Source organism: Cyprinodon tularosa, unplaced genomic scaffold, assembly GCF_016077235.1.
Source record: "Cyprinodon tularosa strain WSP-4 unplaced genomic scaffold, ASM1607723v1 ctg764, whole genome shotgun sequence".
NCBI classification, from domain to species: Eukaryota; Metazoa; Chordata; class Actinopteri; order Cyprinodontiformes; family Cyprinodontidae; genus Cyprinodon; species Cyprinodon tularosa.
In genome coordinates this window covers 366,341-391,707 of record NW_024039523.1, presented here as the reverse complement: position 1 = coordinate 391,707, position 25,367 = coordinate 366,341, and the positions used below count along the sequence as shown (strand labels likewise).

The 25,367-nt window shown below is 41.2% G+C and overlaps 1 protein-coding gene across 1 annotated transcript; it reads right to left on the bottom strand.

Moving 5' to 3' along the window:
- Positions 1-1,846: 1,846 nt before the first annotated feature.
- On the bottom strand, positions 1,847-24,986 carry znf292b (zinc finger protein 292b). The gene is made up of 8 exons (XM_038270540.1): positions 24,788-24,986; positions 16,585-16,739; positions 15,300-15,375; positions 13,261-13,396; positions 11,560-11,762; positions 9,215-9,351; positions 8,973-9,114; positions 1,847-8,856 (listed from the first exon to the last, which is right to left on the bottom strand). The coding sequence occupies exons 1-8, from the start codon at positions 24,950-24,952 to the stop codon at positions 2,281-2,283; spliced, it is 7,590 nt and encodes a 2,529-aa protein (XP_038126468.1). The 5' UTR covers positions 24,953-24,986; the 3' UTR covers positions 1,847-2,280.
- Positions 24,987-25,367: the final 381 nt, after the last annotated feature.

Sequence of the window (25,367 nt, the reverse complement as noted above, 5' to 3'; positions counted from 1 at the left end):
AATTGGGATTAAAGTCATTCAAATATCTTGTAATAAACTTGCCAAAAATAATTTCAATATTAGAGATAAATGATGGCCCCTCCTGGTGAATATTAAAGACGATATACACAGGTGGAATTCTATTTCTTTTCTTAGTCTTGGTCAAAGAATCGATTCTGTGAGAATCAATATTCTCCCATTTCAGGCACTCCCAGTAGAAATTCCCCAAAAAACAGTTTTCTGAACTAAATAAGATTATTTCACGGTTTATTTGGCCAGGTAAAAAACTTAGACTTAAGACTTTACAACTCCCTAAAGAGAAAGGAGGAATGTCATTACCTCATTTTAAAGATTACTTTTGTGCCGCTCAGATTAGACCCCTCTGTGTAACCGATCCAAGCTAGATGGAAAAATATAGAACTCAAACTGATCCCCCAATACAAGCAGTTCTAGCTCACCAGTATCTAGGAGGACTCATAGATAAGGTACAGAATCCATGGATCAAAACGTAATTAAAAATTTGGAACATGATAAAAGATGAATACAAATTAAATGACAGATTACAAATAATCCAATGGTGTGCTTATAATCCTGAGTTTAGGGTTAATGTAACAGATAAAGGATTTAAATCGTGGATTTTGAAAGGAATAACGACATACTTACATTCTTACAGAAAAAGGACAACTTAAAAGCTTTGATAGGTTGAAGGAAGACTAGAACCTGGTCTGCACTGCATATTTTACATTCTTCCAGGTGTGCGTCGCTTTGACCCCAAAATCTTTACTGATGCTTATCAAGGAAAATCTAACAAGGGTGTCATCTCTAAAACTTATAAAGGCCTGTTATCTGCAAAGTCCCACAATATAGACTCAGAAAAAGTGGGGGGGGGGGGGGGGCAATCTGATGATAACTGAGGATAGGATGCACATTTGCTAATCCCAGTGGAAACGCACCAGCTCTCATTCATGGCGACAGTTTGGTTGGAAGGCTTTGATCCGTTTCTTTATCACCAAAATAAAAGACACATTTTACTGGAGGTGAGGCTGTGTGTTGGAGGCAGTGTGGACACCAGGAAGCCCATCAGTGGAATATCTTTAGGGAATGCTCAGTGGTTTCACCCTTCTGGGAGGGGCTTCATAAGGTACTAAATGGTTTGTTTAAAACTAATCTACCTCTACAGTTTTCAACATTATTTTAGGAAATTCTGATTTAGTTTATGAAAGCATGACGTTGGCTGGTCCCAGACCCACCCACAGTACAAGAGTGGATAAGCATCGGAAATGACATTTACCTGATGGAAAGGGTCACCTTCTCAGACTTAAAAAAGAAAAATTCACCAAGAGGTGGGCCAAGCGGGTTAAATATGCTGGTCTTTAACAAACAGAAGTACTGGATGACCATGCAATGCCGTTATTTAATCTATGCTCTGTGGCGTCTAAGGATTAATATATCTCTCATACTTTATTTCAAAACCGCCTGGTATATGATTTATTCCTGCTTTTTGTCTTTCCCTGTTTGTTCAAAGTTATGTACAAAAATTGTGAGTGGCGGTAGTAACATTGTGCGTTCCCTGAAAGTAACTACCTCTGTATTGTAATGCTCCCACAAGAAAATTGTTGAACTCTTCACATTCATGTTAACTCTTATCAAAGTTGAATATTTAGTTGTTTTTTTTGCTGCTTATTGAGTCATTAGTCTCTTGTATAATAGATCTAATCTCAATGAGATCACCTCTATAATAAGAGTTAAGATAAAAATATAAAAACGCCATCAGATCAAATGTCTTAGCCAACCTTCATTACCCATACAATGATATCGTCCTGTACCTCTAGCTTTGATTACTTTACAACATAGTGAAAGAAAACCATTGCATATTTTAAGAAGTTTAATTGAGAAAAATGTAACAAATTCATTATATAGGTCAACATAAAACAGCTCTAAAGTGTTTACCTTCCAACATTATATTCAGGGGCTGTGTTATCTTATAAAAGACAAAACAAAATCTACTAAGCAAAATAAAAACAAACAGTTTAAAGGCTGAAGATGGCAGCGGGTGATTTAAATCTATATATACAGCACACAATGATCCACTTCTTCACAGACTACACACTGAGGAGAGCTTATTGTCTCAGATTCCCACAGGGATAATTCATAGACACCACAGGCTGCTGTCATTTCAACATGCTTTACATTTTACAATATGAAAAAAAGACCTGTAGAGATCAAACTGTGGGACAGACTGACGGCTTTAGTCCATCAACTCAGACTATTTCTAAGATTAAAAAATAGAAAAAAAATCAGTCACATTTTTTCTAACACTACAGCTGGGTCCATGTCCTGCAGCTGTTTCAACATGGGCTGGGTGAATCCTGCAAAGGCTGGATCTAGTTTGATCTTCACCTTGCTGAGGGACTTCACCTTCTGACGGTTGCTGAACCAGATGCTGCTCTTTTTGCCCTCCTCCCTCTCTGATGCCTTCGCTGACCTCTCCGGCTCTGATTTGTTAGTCTGCTCCAGGAATTTTAGGAAAGACATTTCAAATCCCATGGGTTTGAAGGAGGACAGGGGGGCGCACTGCTCCGCCTCCTCTGGGATCTTTGCCAGCGTTGGGGGGGTCTGCTTTTCTTCTCTGCAGGGAGCCACATCAGCCTTTGCCGTCTGGATGACTTTATTGGGTTTACCAACATTCTCTGCCAGTTTTTTCGGCCGTCCTCGTTTGCGTTTAAGTACCAAAGGTCCGTCGGAACTTTTCTTTTTTTTCGCTAACTTTGAATTGAACCTAGAAATGGGCCTTTCTGCCGGGCTCCTCCTGCGTAGGACCGGCTTTGAATAATCATACCTCCCTTCCTCTGTCATGGACTCCGTTGCCTTCTCGGCGTCTGACTGCTCAGAGGTGTTTTCAGATTTGGAGTCGTCGCTCCTGACGGAACGACATTTATGCCTGGAGAACTTTTTGCAGAAAATAAAATGACTCCTGTGCTGTTCCAAGTACTTCTCCGACAGTCCGTGTACAATATAATGCTTAAGTATGCTCTTCTCAGATTTCATGACTGATGTGCAGCCTTTGATCATGCAAGGATACTGTAGTGGAAACTTCAAAGTGCACAGTGCGGCTGCATCCACCTTAGACTTCAGGGAAGGTTTTCCATATTTAAGCCAATGTTTGCTCTTCGACTTGTCCACTTTTTTCCTGTCATGAACTCTCAGGGGAAGCTTTTTATTGCTCTCAATGTTTTCTTTCCCATTGCTAGTTTTGGTAATTTGATATTGTGAAGACGTTGAGTTTTTCTTCATCTCCTCTTCCTCTTTAACCGGCTTGTTTTGCAGTTTGAGCTCGTAAAGCTCCTGATGTTTTTTCATCATGTGCCTGAGCATGTTAGACTTTGTGGCATATGAGCGATCGCAGCCTTCGATCTCACACTTGAATAAAACTTGCAGTTGTTCCGTTTTGACAAAGTTTAGGTCTTTGTGTTGTTCTTTTATGTGACTTTTATATTTTCTGTAAGTGGTAAAAGTTTCTGTGCAGCCCTGGTGACCACAAGTAAACCTGCCGACACCAGATAGCAGCGAATCCACCTTATCGTCTGTGAATTCGTGTAAGGTAAGATAATGTTGGATGAGGTTGGGAATTTCTTGAAAAACGCAGCAGCAATCTTTGGCCTGACATCTGAATTCGGTGGTCTGCGGCGACTCGGCCTCAGGCTCATCTTTATCGGGGTCTGTTGGATCCCCTGCTTCCTCGGTTTGGTCCTCCTCCTCCTCAGTGTCTTGCAGAGCTGATAAAGCCGACTGGTGCACAGCCTTGTAGTGGAGGATCAGATTGTGCTGGATGGTGAAGGCTGCCTCACAGCCTTGATGCACACAGCGATACGGCCTATATGGACTCATTGCATCGTCATATTTTTGTTTCTTCCCTTTAGATCTTCGGAAAACGTTTTTATTGGGTTTAGCCTCCGTTGGTATCCTGACAGGATTGCTTTCAGTTAGAGGTAGACCTTCAGATTTGACAGGAAAAAGCTGACTATCTACATCAGGAAGGAGTGTTTGCCTTTTGGAGCCATGTTCAGGAGATATCACCGCTTGTGCTGACTGCAAACTAGCGAAAATCTGAGCCATCGAAGGCAGGGTTGCTTCCAGATTGTGTATGGGAGCAGTTTTATGAATAACTGAGCAGTGATTGTCACCTTGAAATGTATGATTAGTGATACTTTTGTCACCTGAAGGAACCTGTGTTTGCTGTTGGGCTGAACCTTGGAGAGGAGCCATAGGGGAGCCGCTGTCTGAAACTACACGGCTATCAGTGGGTATAGGAACCACTGGAACCAGACCTGCATTGGGACACTTCTTACGACTAGAGGTAGATGCTTCAGCTTTCGCCTGCCTTCGCCGTTCATCCAGCTCTTCAATTTCTTTATTGGATAATTTGTGACCTGTCCGATAATGAACGCGAAGGTTTGAGTTACGAGTGAACGATTTTGGACATTTCTGACACTTAAAAGGAGCGTACTGCCCCAACCTCCTTTTCACCGCATTCACCATTTCAAGGTTATAGTTGTGCACTTTGGAGAGATGTTTCCACAGTGACTCGCCGGAGAAGGAACTAAATGGGCAATTTAGTTCATCACAAGAAAACGGTTTAATGCTGCGAAAAGTGGATGGAAGTGAAGTTTTGGAAATGACCTTAGAGGATAATGGCGTTCTGTTTGCATTCTGATGATTTAAAGTAGTGGTTGACTGATCAGACATTTCTCTGACCAAGTCCAGCCTTTCTAAAGCACTCTGAATGTCTGTCATCCACTGCTGTTGGCTCGGTGTTAACTCTGAAGTTCCAGAATCCAAGTCATTGGCTGCAGTAACTGGGGGGCTCGGTAGCTCCATGTGCATTCTGGGCATCTCTCTAAAACCAATGAAGCTTTTGGTATTTAGGGGGCTTTCAATTTCACCAGAAGATTCTGGAACAGCCAGAGGGTTTCTTTCCAGAACGGGGCCTGGAGCTGCTAAATGACTTGTGGCATTGTGAGAGAAGTTCTGAAACCCAGAATTAATGGAGGGATTACAGACTGAGCCTAAAGGTTTTGGACTCCCATTTCCAGGAGGACACACGTTTCTGCGGTGAAAGTCACCCGCCAGAATCTGCTCACGCAGCCGCTTTTTGATCTCCTGATCAGCACTCTTTACTGGAGTCGAGGTTTTAATATCACCTGAAGTTCCCTGACCGAGGTGAAAATCAGGCTTGATGGAGTTTAAAGCTGGACCTGGAACCAAGACGCTTCTCTTAGACGGGAAACTTTCATGGAAAATTAACTCTGGAGTTCTTGTTATTTTGGAAGCATTGCCTAGTAGACCTGAAGAAGTCGTCTCTGTGAGGATCTCTGACAGAAGCGGGTCACACAGTTCACTCCTAGGAAACCTTTTGACATTAGGCTCCAGAGAATGTGTTGGACCGTATGCATTGGCTCCCTGCTTCAGCTGAACCGTCTCTGTATGCTGGATAACTGAGGTACCGAGCAGGGGCTCACTGTCTGCATGAGAAGCATGAGAGTGAGGGGGAGGGGCAAACGGATCAAACATACTGGATTCTGGAATGAGCTGCTTGAGAATATCATTATTGGACTGATTATTATCAAATGTTTGCAGGTTATCTTTAGGATATTGAGGAGTAGGATAATGATTTATAGCTGAAGAGCAACCAGTCAAAGTATTGTCATGCTTCTGATAGCCGGCAGAACCATTATAAAATGGTTGTAATTCAGAAGTGGCGACAGTTTGATCTGAATTTAGAAGATCGAGAAACGATTGTGGTAAATCTGTGTTGATTTCAGACTCTTGGTACGGTTTGCAAACTGCTCGCTTGGATAAATGACCGCCGAGAGATCTGGGATTATCAAATTGTCTGAAACATCTTCGACAAACAAATTTCCCATCCTTGATTATCGCGGGCCACTTGGTTCTGGTGTGCTTTCTGGGTTGCGTTAGAGTCTCAGAAACATTTCCAGAGATGGCGAGCTGGAGGCTTCCACTATTCAGCTTGTCCTCTGCAGGGGAAAGCTCCGGCAGCTCTTGATTCGCTCTTGGCTGTGTTTGGTCTTGATTATTGGGACATGAGACTAAACTGCTCTGCATCTGTGAAGTACAGGATGGAGAGGCTGTCATTTGTTGTGACACCTCCATCGATCTTTGAGCACATCTACTGTTATCAAGCTGAGACTGCAGGGGATTTGGTTGGCTCATTTTTGATTCCATTGCAGAGCACAAAGAACTACAAGCTGGGAAAGCGGCAGCAGTAGTATCCATGTCTGGCATCACTTGCTGGGCGCAGGAGAATAGTTGGGAAGAATTACAGTTGGCAGCAAACTCGCCGTCAGGGTTTTGACCCCTTGGGACCTGAGAGTGTGCCGTTACTGAGTTTTGACCGCTCTCCAACTGAGACAGCACAATAGAGTTTAAAACATTGGCCATTAGCAGCGAACTGGTGGAGCTGTGAGGGAAAGGAGGGACGTTATGTGGAGCAGCGTACTGAGAGCTGGAACTCATGTTCAGGCAAGGATTGGGCTGAATAATATTTTTTCTCTGAACTCGACGACTGGCCTGTTTCTTCAGCAGTGCAGAGCCAGAACTCAAAGCCCCCAGCAAGGTGTTCTGTGCTGGGATGTAGCTCGTTCGGATTTCAGATCGGGCAACTTTCCATTGCTCGTAGAAATCTGGGTGAATTGCTTTCATGTGCTTGGAAACACTTCGATAAGAACTGTAGTTCTTTGTACACGGTCCAAAAGCACAGTGGAACCTCTCTCTGGGTTCTGGGAGGGGACCTGGGGTATTTGAGGAAGTGGCTAAATGTTCTCGGTTGCTCTCAGTCGGTTGCTGGAGGTTGACTTTCGGTGGAAGTGGTTGTGACATAGGTGGATCTGGGAAAATGTGGGGCAATGATTCTGCTAAATTATTCCTAGAAGACACTGGCTTTTGCATGCTTTGTGACATAAAGGTATGGCCTGATTGGCTACTCAGTATATCTGAAATGACTTTGCTGGTAGTCGATTTAGGCAGACATGGTAAAAGTTGCCCTACACCACTTTCAAACTGCTGGGCTGGATAATTATGAGGCAGACTGTTACAATCAAGCGGCTGGTCACAAACCATGTATCTACTTTTGCTGGAATCATGTGAATGTGAATGCACCGATCGAATGGGAGAATTATTAGAACTGTACGAGTTGCTGGGAGGAGCCACCGATTCTGCAGCCTCTGGGTTCATTTGGCCTCCAACCTTGGCATTCACATGTTCTGCTGAAGTTTCTAACAAACTCTGGATGTTCCTAAGTTTCTCAGGGTTTGTAAAACCAGAAGCCTCAGAGTTGATTTTTTTTAGGGAATCTTCTTGTTTCACAGGAGACGGAGAGGAAAGCGTTTGCTCATGGAGTGAAGGACCCGGCTGTGTGCTGTCGGCGGACTGTGGACAAGCTACAGCTTCCTGATCCTGGATAGCATGGTTTTCTAGATGCAAATCTAGCTGTTGCTGAGTATGAAATATCTTTCCACAGTCGGCGGCTTTACAAGTAAAAGTTTTGTAATGATGTGCCTCATGGTCATAGAGTTTAAAAGGGGCGTTGAAAATTTTCCCACAATTTGGAAACATGCATCTAGCCTTAAAAACGCTGTGTAATTTCTTATGTGTGAGAAGTTTAGTGTTGGTCAGGAAACTTGCCTTGCAGTTCAACTGTATACATATATAAGGTTTAGCACCACAGTGGACCTGTAGATGATCATTCAGATGGTTGACGCTAATGAAGTGTCGTCGACAGTAGTGGCAAACCACCTTGTTGTTCTGGAGTTCCAGAAACGTTTTTGCTTCTTCATTGTCGCCGTGACCTTTAACGTGTGCTATTAGGTTTTTGAAAAACTTAAAGCTCTTCTTGCATTTTCCGACGGGACACATGTTGTCTTCGTTAACTTCTGCATTCTGCTCCCCCTGCGGCTGAGCCCTTTGAACTGCAGCCATATTCTGTTGAAGGGAACGGTTGAGTTTCTGCAGCTCATTGTGTGCTTTGGTTTTTAATACTGCGATGGGAGGGGCAGGGATTTTTGAACGAACTACTGCTTTGTTGGGGTTCATCGCACTCAGCCTTTCCTTGCAAGAAAGTTTAACATGTGATGTTACATGAGGAAGCAATGTCTCTTTTGATGGGAATGTTTGAGCACATATGGGGCAAGTATATACTCCACTACTGATATGAGTCTGAGCGTGTCTCACAATTCGGTGACCCAGGAACTCTTTGTCGCAGAGCACACAGTACTGCATGTAGGCCTGCCAGTTTCTGAAGCGAGTCGATACAAAGCCCTTCTCCCTCAGTTTCTTCATCTCTCGGTTTTTCTGTTTTCTGTCTGTGCCCTCCTGAAGATCGAATGTGCCGCTGACTGTGTCGTCTGGGATATTGTTTAACTCCTTTAGGCTTGCATACTCTTCCTCTTCATTCTCAGAGTTATTTAGAGATTCGATGGATAAAATGATGGAAGCCTCCTTACCCATCAGTGACAGACAGTGACGTTTCAGAGTTTTCCAGTCCCAGAACTCTGGGTCAAAAGGCCACTGGGTCTTTAAAACAAGGAGCAGCTCACAACGTAGAGAGTTAGGAATAGGCATACTTTCCTCCTCTAGTTTTTGATCTGGTTCATTATAAAGCGTCTCCACGACGTAGTATGAATCCGCCGTGGGCTCCAGGAGGAACTCTGTTAGCTGACACGCTCTCTTGACTTCCAGATCAGTGGGAAGCAAACAGAAAATGGTTTTACACACTGCAGCCTTTCCTTTGTCATCCTCTGATGCAATCCGTAGAGCCCTTATGCACAGCTCAATGCACACTGGGAGGCCTGCGTTGCTGATCTAGAAAGGAAGAAAAAGCTCCTTCACCAACATTGATCAACATCAGGCTGTTCCATGATTAACAAAGCAGAATAAATAAAATATTTTGGCCCTAATCTTTAGGGCCAACCACTGACCTCTGACTGTATGACCTTGATGAGGAACAGGATGTGGTACACGGATTTGCATAAGACTGACATTTGACGGCATTTATCAAGAAAGGCCTGGTCCGATGGATCCAGGCGCTTCAGCAGCTTGCTCCAAAACAGGGTGAGCTCCCTGTTTGAAGAAAGGAAACAGCATAAATAAAGAAAGATAAACACTAACTCCTGCTAAGCATCTTTAGATCAAGGCCCATAATAAGGAGGTTGATTCTTACCAAGAGCAGTACGTGTCTCCTTTGAGGAGCTGATGGTTTAGAAAGGCTGAACATAAAGTGAAGGCTGCAGCATCTTCTCCATCTGATTCCAGATTGCAAATCATCTCTAAAGCTTCCTGGCAATCCTCCTTTGAAAGCTGAGGAAAGGATCAGATTTATAATCCAAGCTTAACTATACATTCATTCACAATTTAATAGAATATATATATATACACACACACACACACACACACAGAAATATATATACCATATTTTCACGACTATAAGGCGCATATAAACGTCTTTTTTTCCCCTCAAAATATGCGGCGTGCTCTTTGGTGCGTTATGTGTGTTGTTACTGTGGACTTTTCAGACCACCTCATTGAGGAGATGATGAAAGAGTGGCTGAGGGAGGTGAATGTAAGGAGACCAGGTGGTTTTTTTCCCCACTCATCACCATCACTGTCAATCTGTGACTCCATGCGTGCCCATCTCACAGCCGATGTGAAAAATAAATGAACGCTGTGCTTGCTTTTACAGGTGCTGGTCATAAAATTAGAATATCATGAAAAAGTAGATTGATTTCAGTAATTCCATTTAAAAAGTGAAACTTGTATATTATATTCATACATTACATACAAACTCATATATTTCAGATGTTTATTTTGTTTAATTTTGATGATTACAAATGACAACAAATGAAAATCTCAAATTCATCATATCAGAAAATTAGAATATTGTGAAAAGGTTCAAAATTGATGGCCCCTGGTGCCACACTCTAATCAGCTAATTAACTCAAACCACCTGCAAAAGCCTTTAAATGGTCTTTCAGTCTAGTTCTATAGGCTACACAATCATGGGGAAGACTGCTGACTTGACAGTTGTCCAAAAGACGACCATCGACACCTTGCACAAGGAGGGCAAGACACAAAAGGTCATCGCTAAAGAGGCTGGCTGTTCACAGAGCTCAGTGTCCAAGCACATTAATAGAGAGGCGAAGGGAAGGAAAAGATGTGGTCGAAAAAAGTGTACAAGCAAGAGAGATAACCGCACCCTGGAGAGGATTGTGAAACAAAACCCATTCAAAAATGTGGGGGAGATTCACAAAGAGTGGACTGCAGCTGGAGTGAGTGCTTCAAGAACCACCACACACAGACGTATGAAAGACATGGGTTTCTGCTGTCGCATTCCTTGTGTCAAGCCACTCTTGAACCACAGACAGCGTCAGAAGCGTCTTGCCTGGGCTAAAGAGAAACAGGACTGGACTGCTGGTGAGTGGTCCAAAGTCATGTTCTCTGATGAAAGTAAATTTTGCATTTCCTTGGAAATCAAGGTCCCAGAGTCTGGAGGAAAAGAAGAGAGGCACTTCATCCACGTTGCTTGAAGTCCAGTGTAAAGTTTCCACAGTCAGTGATGGTTTGGGGTGCCATGTCATCTGCTGGTGTTGGTCCATTTTGTTTTCTGAGGTCCAGGGTCAACGCAGCCACATACCAGGAAGTTTTAGAGCACTTCATGCTTCCTGCAGCTGACCAACTTTTTGGAGATGCAGATTTCATTTTCCAACAGGACTTGGCACCTGCACACAGTGCCAAAGCTACCAGTACCTGGTTGAAGGACCATGGTATCCCTGTTCTTAATTGGCCAGCAAACTCTCCTGACCTTAACCCCATAGAAAATCTATGGGGTATTGTGAAGAAGAAGATGCAATACACCAGACCCAACAACTCAGGAGAGCTAAAAGCCACTATTAGAGCAACCTGGGCTATCATAACACCTGAGCAGTGCCACAGACTGATCGACTCCATGCCACGCCGCATTGCTGCAGTAATACAGGCCAAAGGAGGCCCAACTAAATACTGAGTGCTGTACATGCTCATACTTTTCATGTTCATACTTTTCAGTTGGCCAACATTTCTATAAATCCTTTGTTTTTATTGGTCTTCAGTAATATTCTAATTTTCTGATATGATGAATTTGAGATTTTCATTTGTTGTCATTTGTAATCATCAAAATTAAACAAAATAAACATCTGAAATATATGAGTTTGTATGTAATGTATGAATATAATATACAAGTTTCACTTTTTAAATGGAATTACTGAAATCAATCTATTTTTTCATGATATTCTAATTTTATGACCAGCACCTGTACGTCTGGGGAAAGAAATCGGATCTGAGGTTAACAAGTCGTACCATCCGCTGTGTTCGGGTCTTCAAAGTTTGTGCTTTTAGTCTATTGTGACGGTCATTTCTTAAATGACTATTGAAGGGCTCTCTTTTATGCTTTATGGAAGAACTTGATAAAATGAACAAGTACACAACATGTAATATAAGGTCAATTATTCTTATTACTTGGTAAAACCTTACCTCCTCCATGAGTTCATCTTTTTCTAAAATGCCACAGAGGCAGACGAGATGCATCTGCTTGAAATGTCCCTTTGCTTGGAAGGCTGAGCGTTCAGCACAGACCTTCGCCAGATGTGCGGCCTTTTCTAACTGCTTTTCCTTTATCAGCTGCTTTACTCGCATCTGCAGCAAGACAGGGCCTTCAAACTGCAGGAACTCTTCAACTGAAAAAGAAATCAAAGGAGTTTTCATTTTACTCTCCATGCAAGATTACAAAGTCTTTGGAAAGTCAAATCTCTGGCCTTTGATTAAATGTGCTACAGCCAGAATCCAAACCGAGCTACATGTAAGCTGGAGTCACAGAAGCCGACTGGAATAAAGTCAGTTTAACGGTTATTATAGGACTAATGGTGATTTTTCCACTGGTATATGATTTCATAGGTGCAGAATTGGCCTTGCAGCTAATTTCTAAAAATAATTATTTTCTGGTTGAAATGTATATAAAAATGTATTCTTGTTTTTGTTGTGCAACTGAACAGTATTTTGTTTCTAATATTTTATTTTTCGACAAACATTATACATAAACATGTTTTTATATAAATGTGTCAAAGAGAAGACAGGGAGAAGACAGAGATTTGAGAAAAAGGAAATGAGATGGGTTAGAAGTAGCTGTCCACAGCAGATGGTGAAATCCAGTCCATGCTACGGTGAAATGTTCTTTACTGGTCTCTCTCTATGGGATTAAAAAAACTCATCTAGCAGAGAGAGGAAGGAAGCAAAGTCTTTAAAACCTTTCTTCCACAGATACAGTTTATTAAAAAGTTCCTGTAGCTTCTTTCTCCCAGTCAAACATCTGGCCCATCCTAGACTAACCAGAGCTGTCATGTCAGAAACAAAACATTCAACCAAACTAAAGCAATTCAGCAGTTTGTGTCTTACCATTTTCAATATTTATATTTAAAAAAGAAATTAAAAGTCTAAACATAACAGAAAAAACCGCCCAAAGGTTTGTTTTATATTTTTTTGGTAAGGGTGCTGCCTTGTTGCAGTACTCTAAACGGTGATGTTAAGTCAGTGCTTCAGCTAGCAATTGAATATATTGCATATATCGGCAATAAATCACAACCATAAAACATTTCAAAGGTTTGGTTTGATGGAAGATGAAGCTGAAAGGACCCTGAAGCGTCTACACCAGTGGTTGTGTGCGTGTAGAAGTTTTTTCTAGCTTTTTATTGTCATTACACTGCCACAAGTACAGAGCAACGGAATTCCCTTTCTGCTTTTAACCCATCCCTTTGGGGAGCGGTTGGCTGCCATTGTGCGGCGCCCGGGGAGCAGTGTGGGGTTTATGGACCCAGAGTGGTAGTCTGTGGGAGTGGGACTCGAAACGAGAACCTCAGGATTCCAAGCTCTAACCACTAGGCCGCGTCTCCCCTCTAAAGAAGTCAACTTTTTGGACATTTTGAAAAAAAATCTTATTAACCAACTATCTCAACAACATGGAAAATGATTTACTGCATCCAGATTCACTGTAAAACACACCTAAACACAAGATTCTTCTGCTCATTGCAATCACATGCTACAGTGACTCCTTCAAATAAAATTAAAATATTCTATAAAATATGTAGACTTGATGTTTTGTTGATCTTATTATTACTAAAAGATTAAATATTACAGAATACTGCATTTCTACCCCCATTGTCTTGCAGCCCTAAGATTTACCATGTTCTGGTGCAACGTTGTCATTAGCCAGAATACTTTGCAGAACTTTGTTGCTCCAAATGCCTCCATACTGGCTCAGGACACACAGCAGCGACAGCTCGGAGGTTCCATTCTTCTGGAGTTTCTGTTGTGCAATCTAAAGACAACGGAAAACATATTTTAACATGCACACACAAAACAGTCTAAACCTGCAGACAGTAACCCCATCATGTTTCTGCTTCATTAAGTAAAAAAAACAAAACACACAACATTTAGATAATGTCATGTAAAAATAAAACCAACAAATGTTTTTTTTTTTTTTTTTTACTGAGTTTTAAACTTTCTGTTTCTGATTTTAGACAAAACAGAAATTAGTGTCTTATGTGTTATTGAAGGTAATTCGCTTAATTGCAGACTATTGGCTTTGTTCAAAATGTGAATGTCCCACACGTTCTCATCTTCATACATTGGACCTTGTGCAGACATATGGCATAGAATGTGAAGAAATAACAGTATATCTTCAAGAATCTGTTTCACTTTCTCTTGTGGCTAAGCAGTGCTGTAGAGGACAAAAGCTTAGTTTATTCCCCTTCACAGGTTGATGATTTTGTTGATTAGGTTGTTAGTTCCGCTCTGTGTACCGCCTTAGACAATGCGGCTCCTTTGAAAAAGAAAAACTTTAAAAATAGAAAGCTGCCTCCCAGGTTTAAAGCAGAGCTGCGCACTTTGAAGCAAAATTCTAGGAAACTTGAGAGAAAATCGCACTCCATGGGCCTACAGGAATCCTACCTAGTCTGGAAAAATAGTTTACTGCTGTATAGGCGGAGCCTCTGTAAAGCAAGAGCAGCATATTTCTCCTCATTAATAGAGGAGAATAATAATAATCCTAGATAGATTTTTAATCCAGTTGCCAAACTCATCCATAGCTCTGTTGAACCATCCATTCCACCTACTCTTAGCAGAAATGTTTTTTTTGTAAATAAGACTGATCTAATTAAAGATAAGATTATTAGCACTACTCTACCTACGATTGGTTTATCTCTGGAAGGTGAGGCAGCATTTGAGGTAGCCTGAACCAGGTTTAACGGTAAATGGCCTGTAGCACTTTTTTTTAAGTCAGGAGACTTGTTAAAAGCATTTTACACTACAATCAGTCATTCACACGCTCACATAATGATGGTGGCGAGCTACATTGTAGCAATAGCTGCCCAGGGGCTCACTGACAAAAGCGAGGCTACTGTACACACTCTGACCCCAGCAGTAGGCAATGCGGGTGAAGTGTCTCGCCTAAGAACACAATGACACTGAAAGCCGGGGCAGGGGCTTGAACCGTCAACCCTTCAATTGCAGGGCAAACTCCTTAATCTGACAGCACTGTCTCTGGGTTTGGACTGTTTACATCCAGTTGAACTTTCAGAGCAAAACTAATCCCTGCTGTAAATATATCAATACTAAACATACAAAACAGAAATTGAAACAATACTGACAATTAAATGTTTTCTGGTTATGGGATTTGTAATTTTTAGAATCACATGCTTTTTATTATCACAATTTTACCAAAAAGGTTCAAGCTTTTTATGTTTTAAAAGGAAAACAAATCTCTAGCGGTGCTTCCACCTAATAGGGATGCCCTACGTAGCTCTGACAGTGGAGGTTTCTGATATGACCACAGATGCTGAGGCTACTATCAATACTGACAGTTGCTGAATTCATTATATATAATCACAACTGTTTTTTCAGTAGGTTTTGTGTTAAAGCTGTGGTACTGATGACAAGGAGGAACTGGAAATGTTTTTAAAATTCCTTCCTCAAAGAATATCAACACCATTCATGCAGTTTGTATATGGCCCTTTGGTCATGTTGGGTGTTGAAAGTTTTTTATTATAAATTATAGTTATCATTATATAATATTATAATTATTATACATTTGGTAGGGTATACTATTAATTATAAACATGTGCCATACGGGATTTTTATTGTGGTTTCTGTTCCTGCATTATTATTTTAGGTTTAACAAATAGCCCTTTCTGAAAATACTATCATTCTCTTTCCAACATTACCTGCACAGAAGACTTGAAACACTGCCATACATCATGTGGAATGTTCTTCAGAGAGAGCAGGTGCTCCAAAAAGCTCCTGTCAAAACACAAGCACAAATTAACAAACATATCTGATGTCATTTTAACTGGTAAAGCCCTGCGTATGACCAGTTAGACCAGCGTATGCCCGACGTACAAAAAATCTGGCAACAACCCTGGCATACGTCAGATAAGTTATGGGCACGTTTAGTTTAAGTCATGAGCATGCTGAAACATGATGAAGCACGCTGAAACATGATGAAGCACGCTGAAACACATCCACATGTCGAGTACGTTGTATTCCAGCGTCTGCCATCCGTTCCAGGTCGGTTATCTGATGGTTGTCATCCGTTCAGTGTCAGTTCCTCATCAGTCGTGTCGTCTAGCTTATCCTAAACCTTTGAGTAACTTCTGCATAACTTATCCAGAACTTCTCTCCAAGCATATCAAGGTATCTGACGTGTTCCAGACGAGGGCTGAACGTGTTTCTAACTTCCAGCTACTGTTATACAGTAGCTGGAAGCATTGCTGACCATGAAATGATGCTTGTGCATCATTTCATGGTCATTACGCTGCCGTGTGTTATGGATACGTTAGGTTGTTATTTGACATAAGCTCTGGACTCGTTATCAATAATCCATGTATAAATCCTACCTAGAAAAACAGAAAGAAGCGTTTTAGGAGATTGTGGGACGTCAGGCATACGCTGGATAAATCAGCAGGGTGTGACAGGGGCATAAGACATCACAAGACTGATCTAATAAAAACAAACAAAAAATAAAACAAAAACCGTGCACATTTTACATTGTGCACGCCAGGCGGGCATTTTAAAAACCAGCCAAAGAATGAAAAGAATTTGCATTTTGATCAATTAGATCTAGAGAGAGTTCTAAGTAGAGCTTCCTTTGCTTTAAAACATTTGGAAGCAGGAGACATATTCTTTGATGAGGCAATTTATTAAATAAAACAATTTAACTTTCAGAGGGTTTTTTATCTGTTGACAGATGGGGAACTTACTCATTTTAGATTACTAGAGTCATGTCTATAGCTTAGAAAGCTTAAATGAGGTAAATAATGCAGCACAGCACAAAAATACAGAAATAGGAGAAATTCTCCAATCTTTAAGAATATATCAGAATAAAAATAACAGCTATTCAACCATGATTCACACCACCCATAATCTAAACATTTATTTATTATTTTAATAAGGTCGTAAGATTTTGATCAGGAGTTTTTTTTATATGGAAACATTTTAAATGTTACTTACAGCGAAAGTCTCTCGATCACAAGAGGAACATTTTCACACTGCAGAGAGAGGTATGAGGACGCCTTGGCAAAACTCAGCAGGGCGACCAAGTACATTTGAACAAGAGGTAAAGGCTCTTCATCCGTCTTCCAGCGGCCCACGGACTCCAACAATATCTAGGAGAAAAACAACTGTCTAAATCAAGAGCTCTTCAACAGGGGGTCTGCGACCCCTAGGGGCTCCACAGAGGTACTGCATGGGGGTTACGAAGGTTTTTTCCCCACTAATTGAAATGTCTTTAAATCCACATTAACATGAATTCAACAGACTGTAGTAAACAGATAAAGGAGGCAGAAGATGTCTTCCAGTCATCAATGCTCACATTCAGCGACACACAGGAGCTCTTTTAAGCTGGACACCGTTTCATTCACAACACCTGTCCCATCAACCAGGAATCAGAAATACTTTATTACAGATGGCGTAATGTAACTACAGTAATTTGGCCCTGGGATTATTAAAGTGACTATAGGACCAGTTTGATAAAACACTATTGCATACAGTATATATATAATTAGGGGGTCCCCGCTCCATCTTACCATCAGTTTGGGAAGACCCCTGATCTAAATGTTTAAAATTCTCTGATTTTTTTTCCTTATAGTAACTTCATCTTTTCTGGTCCTACAGTCCTTAGCTTTGCTATGTGTACAGATCTGTGCAGAGTGAAGTGAGGGGTGATTCTAGAATGGGAGGTTTAGGGGTGCTGAGCACCCACAGAGCTGTCTGGCTATGCATGATTAATTTCACTGTTTTCTATATACATTTTCTACATTTTTTAAACTTGCTAATTACTGATTCCATCATCAACTAATGCTTCATTTCTGTGACTTTAGCCAAAGACCTGAGAAGCGAAGCAGAAAGCAGCATTTTTAGAAGAATATTCCAAACATGTAAAGCTTTTGAACCATTGTTAATTAACGGCTCTTTGTTAGCCACACTGAGTGGGAACTAGAACAGCTTTGACTGAATAAGAGCAGTGGTCTAAAGACAGATCGATGTCCTTTGGTTTGGTGGCGCTGTGTGTCTCCTCTCTCTACTTCTCCTCCTTGTATTGTGAAATAAAGCCAGTAGTAACGCATGCATAGAACTAGGAAAAGCTAAAAATAGATCTTGTTTAAACAGAAGTCCCCTGATCTGTTAAGCGTATATGTGCTTCTGGAAAGCATATTACATGGAGCTATTCCATAACTTTGATAATATAGACATATAAACTGAATGGACGCTTTTTTCCTTGTCAGCTTAATTACTGCTGATTGAGTTGCAACCATCCGTTTATTTTCTTCCTACATGTTTTTCCTGACATTGCACACACCTTGCTCCTCTCCTTCCCCTAGCACACCGGCAATCAAAAAATGTATTGTTTTTAACTAGATGAATATATACAGCTGTACTTGATCTAGACTGGAGACGTGGAAACTGTGAAGCTGTCTATGAGAAGGACAAAGCAGATTTTACTTCCTAAGGAAGCTTAGGTCCTTCAGTGTTTGCAGCCAGATGCTTCAGATCCTCCATCAGTCTGTTGTAGAGAGTATGGTCTCTTTCCTCCATCATCTGCTGGGGTAGCAGATTCAGAACAATTGGCTTAAAAAGCTCAACAATAAAAAAGGCTAGCTCTACCCAACAGCAGCAACTAATAACAATGGACCGACAGGGAAGTGATCATCCGTCTGAACGGTCAGTTAGCTGAGCTCACTAATATAAGCTTGGATGAGCTATGGGAACAGCAACTTTTAAACAGAGCGTGCACGAGGAGAAGTGGGCTCATGCACGCTCTTGCAGGCATTTCACAGGCGTTCCCTCTCTGGAGCGGGTACAGGGTAGTACATGTGCATTTTCTTCTTTCTTCAACGGAGAGGATGGGTCTTTAAAAAAAAAAAAAAAAACTAAAATCATCCACAATATCTTTTAGTAGAAATTTAGGCCGTCTATACTTAACGGGCGTAATTATTTGTTATGAAACTTTTTACTTCTAATCCTTACATTATTTTTGCAGCTCTAACTACTTTCTACTCTTTACCGTTTTTCATTTCAATTAAATCAATTTATTGGTGGTTGGACTCGGTGCTGTTCCAACTTGTTGTTCGCCAAAAAACCAAAATAATAAATAAAATAATACTTTGATACCACTGCTAAAGCGATTCCTTTCAAATAAACAACCCAGAACTTAGCCTGTCGGTTCGCTAGACTTAAAGGAATAGTACACCCAAAACATGATTAGCCTTTATTTTCTACTCACCCCCATGCTGAACAACACTCTGGAGTACTTTTTTGATATCTCAAATGCATCTGGAGATCTGGGAGGCTTCTTGCTGTCTGCTGACATTCAAATAATGGAGGTCTATGGCGCCCGAGACAGAAAGGTCCATAAAAGTCCACAAAAAACGTGTCAATATTCCTCCATACTGCTCTTCCAATGTATTCCAAGTGTCCTGAGTGGGTAGCATCCAGAATTTACTCGAAACGAAGTCATTTAGAAGGTTTTTAGAGCATAAACAGTAGTGTATAGGATTTCCTGAAAGCGTGCACTTGCGCGATCACGACGCTACGGAAGCCGGCAGACCAAACCAGCGCATTCAGCTCGGCAAAGAACTCATGCTCTTCCTCAATACTGAAGTCCTCAGACATTTTTCTTTCGTTGTTTCTTTCTTTGCACAGGTAAACGGCGCATTTCTTGTTCTACGCTTGCATTATTGGAAGAGCAGACGCTGAATGCGCACTTTCATCTGGTTTGTCTGCCGGCTTCTGTAGCGTCGTGATCGCGCATGTGCACGCTTTCAGGAAATCCTATACACTACTGTTTATGCTCTAAAAACATTCTAAATGACTTCGTTTCGAGTAAATTCTGGATGCTACCCACTCAGGACACTTGGAATACATTGGAAGAGCAGTATGGAGGAATATTGACACGTTTTTTGTGGACTTTTATGGACCTTTCTGCCTCGGGCGCCATAGACCTCCATTATTTGAATGTCAGACAGCAAGAAGCCTCCCAGATCTCCAGATGCATTTGAGATATCAAAAAAGTACTCCACGGTGTTGTTCAGCATGGGGGTGAGTAGAAAATGAAGGCTAATCATGTTTTGGGTGTACTATTCCTTTAAACACGCTGAGGGAAACTAAGCGTTTAAACCCATGGGATCAAATTCCATACTTTTATAGACTTATAGTATTAAATTTAAATATGGAAATGTAATACATTTAAGACATTGTGTCAGATCCTAAGTTGCTTCCAAAGTAAAAGTATTGCAACACATGAGACATCTTTGCATAATGTTGCTCCCTGATTTACAGCATCTGTAAAGCTTGATGATGCATAAAACTGCATCTTATGATGAATTCCTGATAATTTCCAATGTTCTAAAATTAGCTTCATCAGCGATGGATGCTGATACCAAGTATCTGATCCAGACATCCCAACCTAACGGATGTAATGTGCTAGAATCCACCTGTAGCTTTGCTTTGTTCCTGTAGAGGTCTGCGTTTTTCTATGCAGATGTTTTTTCAATTGTATATTTCAAAAATACATTTCTACACCTTCACCTGACGAGCTTCCCATTCTCAACACTACAGTCAACATAGAACATATCGCACCCTTAACCCTTTATAGGGCACTCGGAGAAAGACTTTGAAAATCAACATTTCAAGCAAATAATATTATTGGAATCCAGGACAAGGCGTCATACACGCTCTGCTTTGTTTTTAAAAGATATAAATATAAAAAATATAACCGCGGATGTCTGGGGGGCAGTGATTGGCCTACATGTTCTGAATGCTGGCGTACCATAAAGAATGAATTATAAACAGTTTAATTTGTGCCTTCAACTCGTTGCCCATAGGAAGATGTTACACGAACATAACCTAACGGAATATCTTCAGAACGGCTCCAAATGACACTAAACTCATATGGGTGAGTAGAACATGATGTAATAACATAAAATCAAGGGCCCAAAGTAAAAAAAAAAGAAAAAAAGACGTTCCCCTTTAAGTGGGATACACCACACTTAAAAATGTGCACACATGCAAATCCGAGGTCAGAGACTCTCCCTCCACAGTCTCCTAAAATCCTGTGGGAAATTGACTTGTTAACTTTTTTCAACTTAATTTACAGTAGGTAATATATCTTTCAAGGGCTAATCTAATCAGTTAGATGCCAAAATAAGATGTACAGCCATTAAGGGTGTAAATAATAATTGTTTTGTATCGATGCATCGATCTAACAGCCGACGATCCGATGCATCGATACGTCCGCAAGATAATTGATTCTTTTTTCTCCCTCCGGTGTATTTTTATCCATTTGCTCCTAGGCGTAATTCTCCCTCCCGTGCTGCGGTGGCGCTAAACCTATTTTGCCCTCCTACCTCGCTTCCTGGTTATACTCTTACAGCAGTGTGTTGCAGCGAGCTTGACACAGACATTTTCGATTTATGCTCAATATTGAAGCGTGGTCTGAGCTACACGCTGTGGGTCTAGATACGGCCGAGGCGGCGAGGAAGTGGGGCGAGTTTAGTCCGACGACGGAGGGACATGAGGGCCAAAAAGAGCGGAGATCCAGGTGGAAAAAGGCTCCCATTGTTCTCGCACACCTCACTCTTCTAGCGGGTCAAACTTCACGAGTTGTTTTCCGCAATTTCAGTCATAAAAACAAAACAAGCCGGCCTCCTGTCTGCGCTCAGCTACAATTTGAGAGAGGTGTAGCGGAGCGTCTGTGGAGGGGGCGGGGACGTCTGGAGCCGAGGTATTGCATTGCAATCATTGCACTGATTATGTGAAGTATTTTTTGATGCAAGACCTTTCAGAATCTATAACGCAGCGGTATTATTATTTTTCAGTGAATGAGGTTTTAATAGGAATAGGTGGAGTACAACTTTTCTACTTCTGTTATTTGCTGTTGTTTCTAAAAAAAAAAAAAATGCAGAACGATATGACAGCTTTCATTGATTTATTTCAAATTTGAAACATTGTCTAGCCTGTAAGGTAAAAGAAAAATAAAATGAACCAATTAATCGAATCGTATCGTGGTGCATTCTTGAGTAACGAAAATAATGGAATCATTGGGTCAGGAAACCGATACCGAATCGATTCGCCATGATGGATGTGATTTACACCTCTAACCGCCATCTAGCAGTATCTTTGCTGAAAGGCTGGATATAGATTTAGTGCTTCTAGACCTGACTGGGGGGCATCATTTGTAAGGGGTATGCAAGTGATCAATAATGCTAAATTGCCTTATAAAGGGTTAAACAAGAGAAAGTGCACCCATGCTAAATTGGCCTGAGCTAGTGCACGCCGGTAACAGGAAATATGCATGGTATAGAGGGGATGTAGATTTGACCAATCAGAGGCCTCCTTTCTGAGATCACCTACAAGTTTGGGGAGATGCAGCAAAACGACTGCGACAAACGGATGACCTGGTTTGTGAGCATAAACCAGGCTAAATTCCGACCCCTGACTGGTCTCATTCATTAATCATTGCAGTAACTGAAGACAAGGGCACTGATGACTATTTAAAATGTTCAAATGAGATTGTTCTCGGTATGGATAAGCTACTCATCAATCTAAAGGCATGGCAGCGATAGACAAGCAACAGAGTGGATGGTTCCCAGATCTCATTGATCAGTTCCTTATTCTGAATCTGCAAATAGCCAAAAACTTTTAACCACCACGACTTTCATTCATCCATCCATTCATGAAATTTGAGCCAATTTGTTATGTTAAAAGTGAAAACTGGTAAAGACCTGCTAGCAATTGTCAAATTATCTGAAAGAGAGCTGTGATCCTAAACACCAAAGCAGCAGATTTAACCTAAAATGGTTTGATGGCATCATGGATAAATAACTGAACAGACAATGCCAGTATATTACAATGATGTCAATAAAGTTGATCTTTTTTATGTCCTTGTCAATCCAGGTTTTCACTAGTGTTTAGTGCAACAGGACGTAAAGCGAAAAAAAGTCAGTTATAAGACAAAAAGAACTATGATAAAGTTGGCACTTTTAAAGCTGGCTTAAAGTAAGATACGTGCCTATAAATACGTAAATAACTAGATATTTTAGGTTATTTATAGTTAAGATATAAAGACATAATTGATCATTTTTGTAATTTTCATTAGAGATCCTCATAAGCTGTTGCCATGACAAACAGCTAGTCTTCCTGGGGTCCATATTAAAAACATAATAAACAATAAAAAGAACAATAAAAATAGATATAAAAATTACTACCTTAAAAAGGCACAATTAAAACACTATTTGAAACAAGAAAAATATTTTTAAATATGAAAAACATCCACTACCCTTACTGGCATTATTGGTCAGATTAATCACTCTTGTAACAATGTTCTGCATTTTGTTGTGTACAATAAATAATGTATCCTGGGGATTCTGAAATATTTTGTCTAAATTCTAAACATTTGGCCTGAATCCACCCATAATCAAGATTGATATAAGGGTTTATACATGAATGAGTAACTCTTTTTTAATGCTCTTAGAAATGTTCTTAATGCCATCAACAAGTACCCATGACGAGTTCCTCGGTTCCCTGCCACTTTGGTACAAATTTGCATTTTTCCCCCCATTCTCTAGCCTTTTCTCTGCCTTAAGCTTCTCTTCCAAAACATTTTAATTCCACGATTATCAAATTTAATTAATTTTAATGCCAATTAAGGCCTTATTTAAAAAAATTATAATTTAATGACTTTAAATGATTTTTAATGACTTGCAAAAACCCTGGATATATACACTGCATGGACCGAAATTAAGACTCTTAAAATCTGGTCTGTTCCTGTTTGGCTGCAACTCCATCCTGGAGAGAAATATCAGCTGTGCTGCTGCCATCAACACCTTTGTTTCTAGATGTTGGAGATCGGCCTTTTTCTCCAGTGTAGTCCTGTTTCTCTGACTGTGATTAACTGGATGTGCTCTCTTCATCCTGACATGGGAGCTGGCTTGGAGCTCGTCTGCCTGGCTGTGTGTTTCCTGGACGGGCTGCCTATTACAGTTGCCTTTTGTATCTATGGTTCTTTTTCTATGTCTTCTTCTGTCTCCTTGAACCCCAGTGGGCCTCAGCAGATGGCCGCTCACACTGAGCCTGGTTCTGCTGGAGGTTTCTTCCTGTTCAAAGGGAGTTTTCCTCTCCACTGTCGCTACAAGCATGCTTAGTTTGAGGGATTGCTGAAGAGTCAATGAGTCGATGCAATCAACTGGTTTTCCTTAGATAGAAAACTTTGAATCAATGTGACTGGATGATCTGGTGAACTGGAAAGAGCCTTGAGATGACATGATGTGAATTGGCGCTATAGAAATAAACTTAATAGAATTATACCTATGCTGAAACATTTATATCTGTTTTTAAATGCAGTGAATTGAACGGAGATTCTACTCGGAGTTTAGGTCCAACAAAATGTTTTTAATTCCGGTTTACTGGGTAATAATCGAGCTTGGAGCAAAAAAAGACCAAAGAGTTTGTGTGATATTATCTATCCCCATATGTGTGTGAACGGTGTTTCTGTTCAGCTGACCTCCTCCATCCAACACACAGCGGAGATAATCCGCTAGAATGAAAGGAAAACTACAAATAAAACTGCTTATTTTCTCTTTATCCGGCACATAAACTCAGGACAAAAACTAGCAGATCCCCCGTTTCCCCTCGACAGGCCTAAATCAGCCAACATTTCCATAAAATGCATCAACAGCAGATAATGAAGGAACTAGAGTCCGATGGAAACAGGCAGCTAGATCCACATCCTGCACGCGACCCTGCAGCTCCAGATGAAGCTAACGCTGAGCTAGCAGCAGGCTAACACCGAATCACAATCAAGCTGCACACCTTTACCAGCGAGACTTAAAGCAGCGGGTAGAGAGGCGATCTGCGGTGCCATCAGCAAACAGCGGGAAGGAAAAGCCTCTTCTAGAAAGTCTGCTTCATTGCTCTTCGTTTCTCCTTCCAGTGAGCTCTGTGCTAGCCGATGCTAACAGTCATCCTTACAAACTCACATGAAGACAGATGAGGTTTGGCAGGTAAACACAACGTTCTAAATGATAAATGGCTATAAGGCAAACAAAGCGTGAGTAAAAGGAGCCGTTAAAGCGCTAACAGTGGAGGGAGCCAGCGTCGTTCCTGCAGGCTCCGTGTTTCTGTGGCCTGTTTAGCAGGCAGTGCAGCGCAAACTCACCCTACAGAAGCCCCGACAGTAGTCAGAGGACGCCTGCTTCGCTGACTTGGCGCTTTCTCTGACCACAGCATCGTGTAATCCTTCCAGCAATGTTCTGAGTTCCTCGATAGTTTTAATTGTGTTGTTCACAAGCCCACAATCCTGCTCGGCCTCCTCGTCCGCCATCTTCACCCACTACTTCAGCGCGTACAACCCGTGCGTCATTACGAACGCGACGTGACTGCGTCACAGCTCAACTAGACGTAAATCCATGCATAGGTTTAAAGGAGAAGTCCCGTTATATTCAGAATTCAAACTTGTGAAAGTACTTTAAATACAAAAATAATAAATGTTTTTAATTCAGAGTAATTTTCATTTGAATGTGCTTTACTGGAGGCATCCATGTTTGTCAAAGAACACTACTGCCACCTACTTGTTTGTGACGTCACGGTGCAGTATCGGCTGTTGATCAAGTCCCAGTGCTGTATCTTCAGAGGCATAGCCAGAACATTTCTATAGGGGCGGCCAGTCAATAAGCAATGTACACTGAGGGGCGGCCGAAAGCGGATAGAAACCAGAACCTCAGGGTTAATCTACGCTG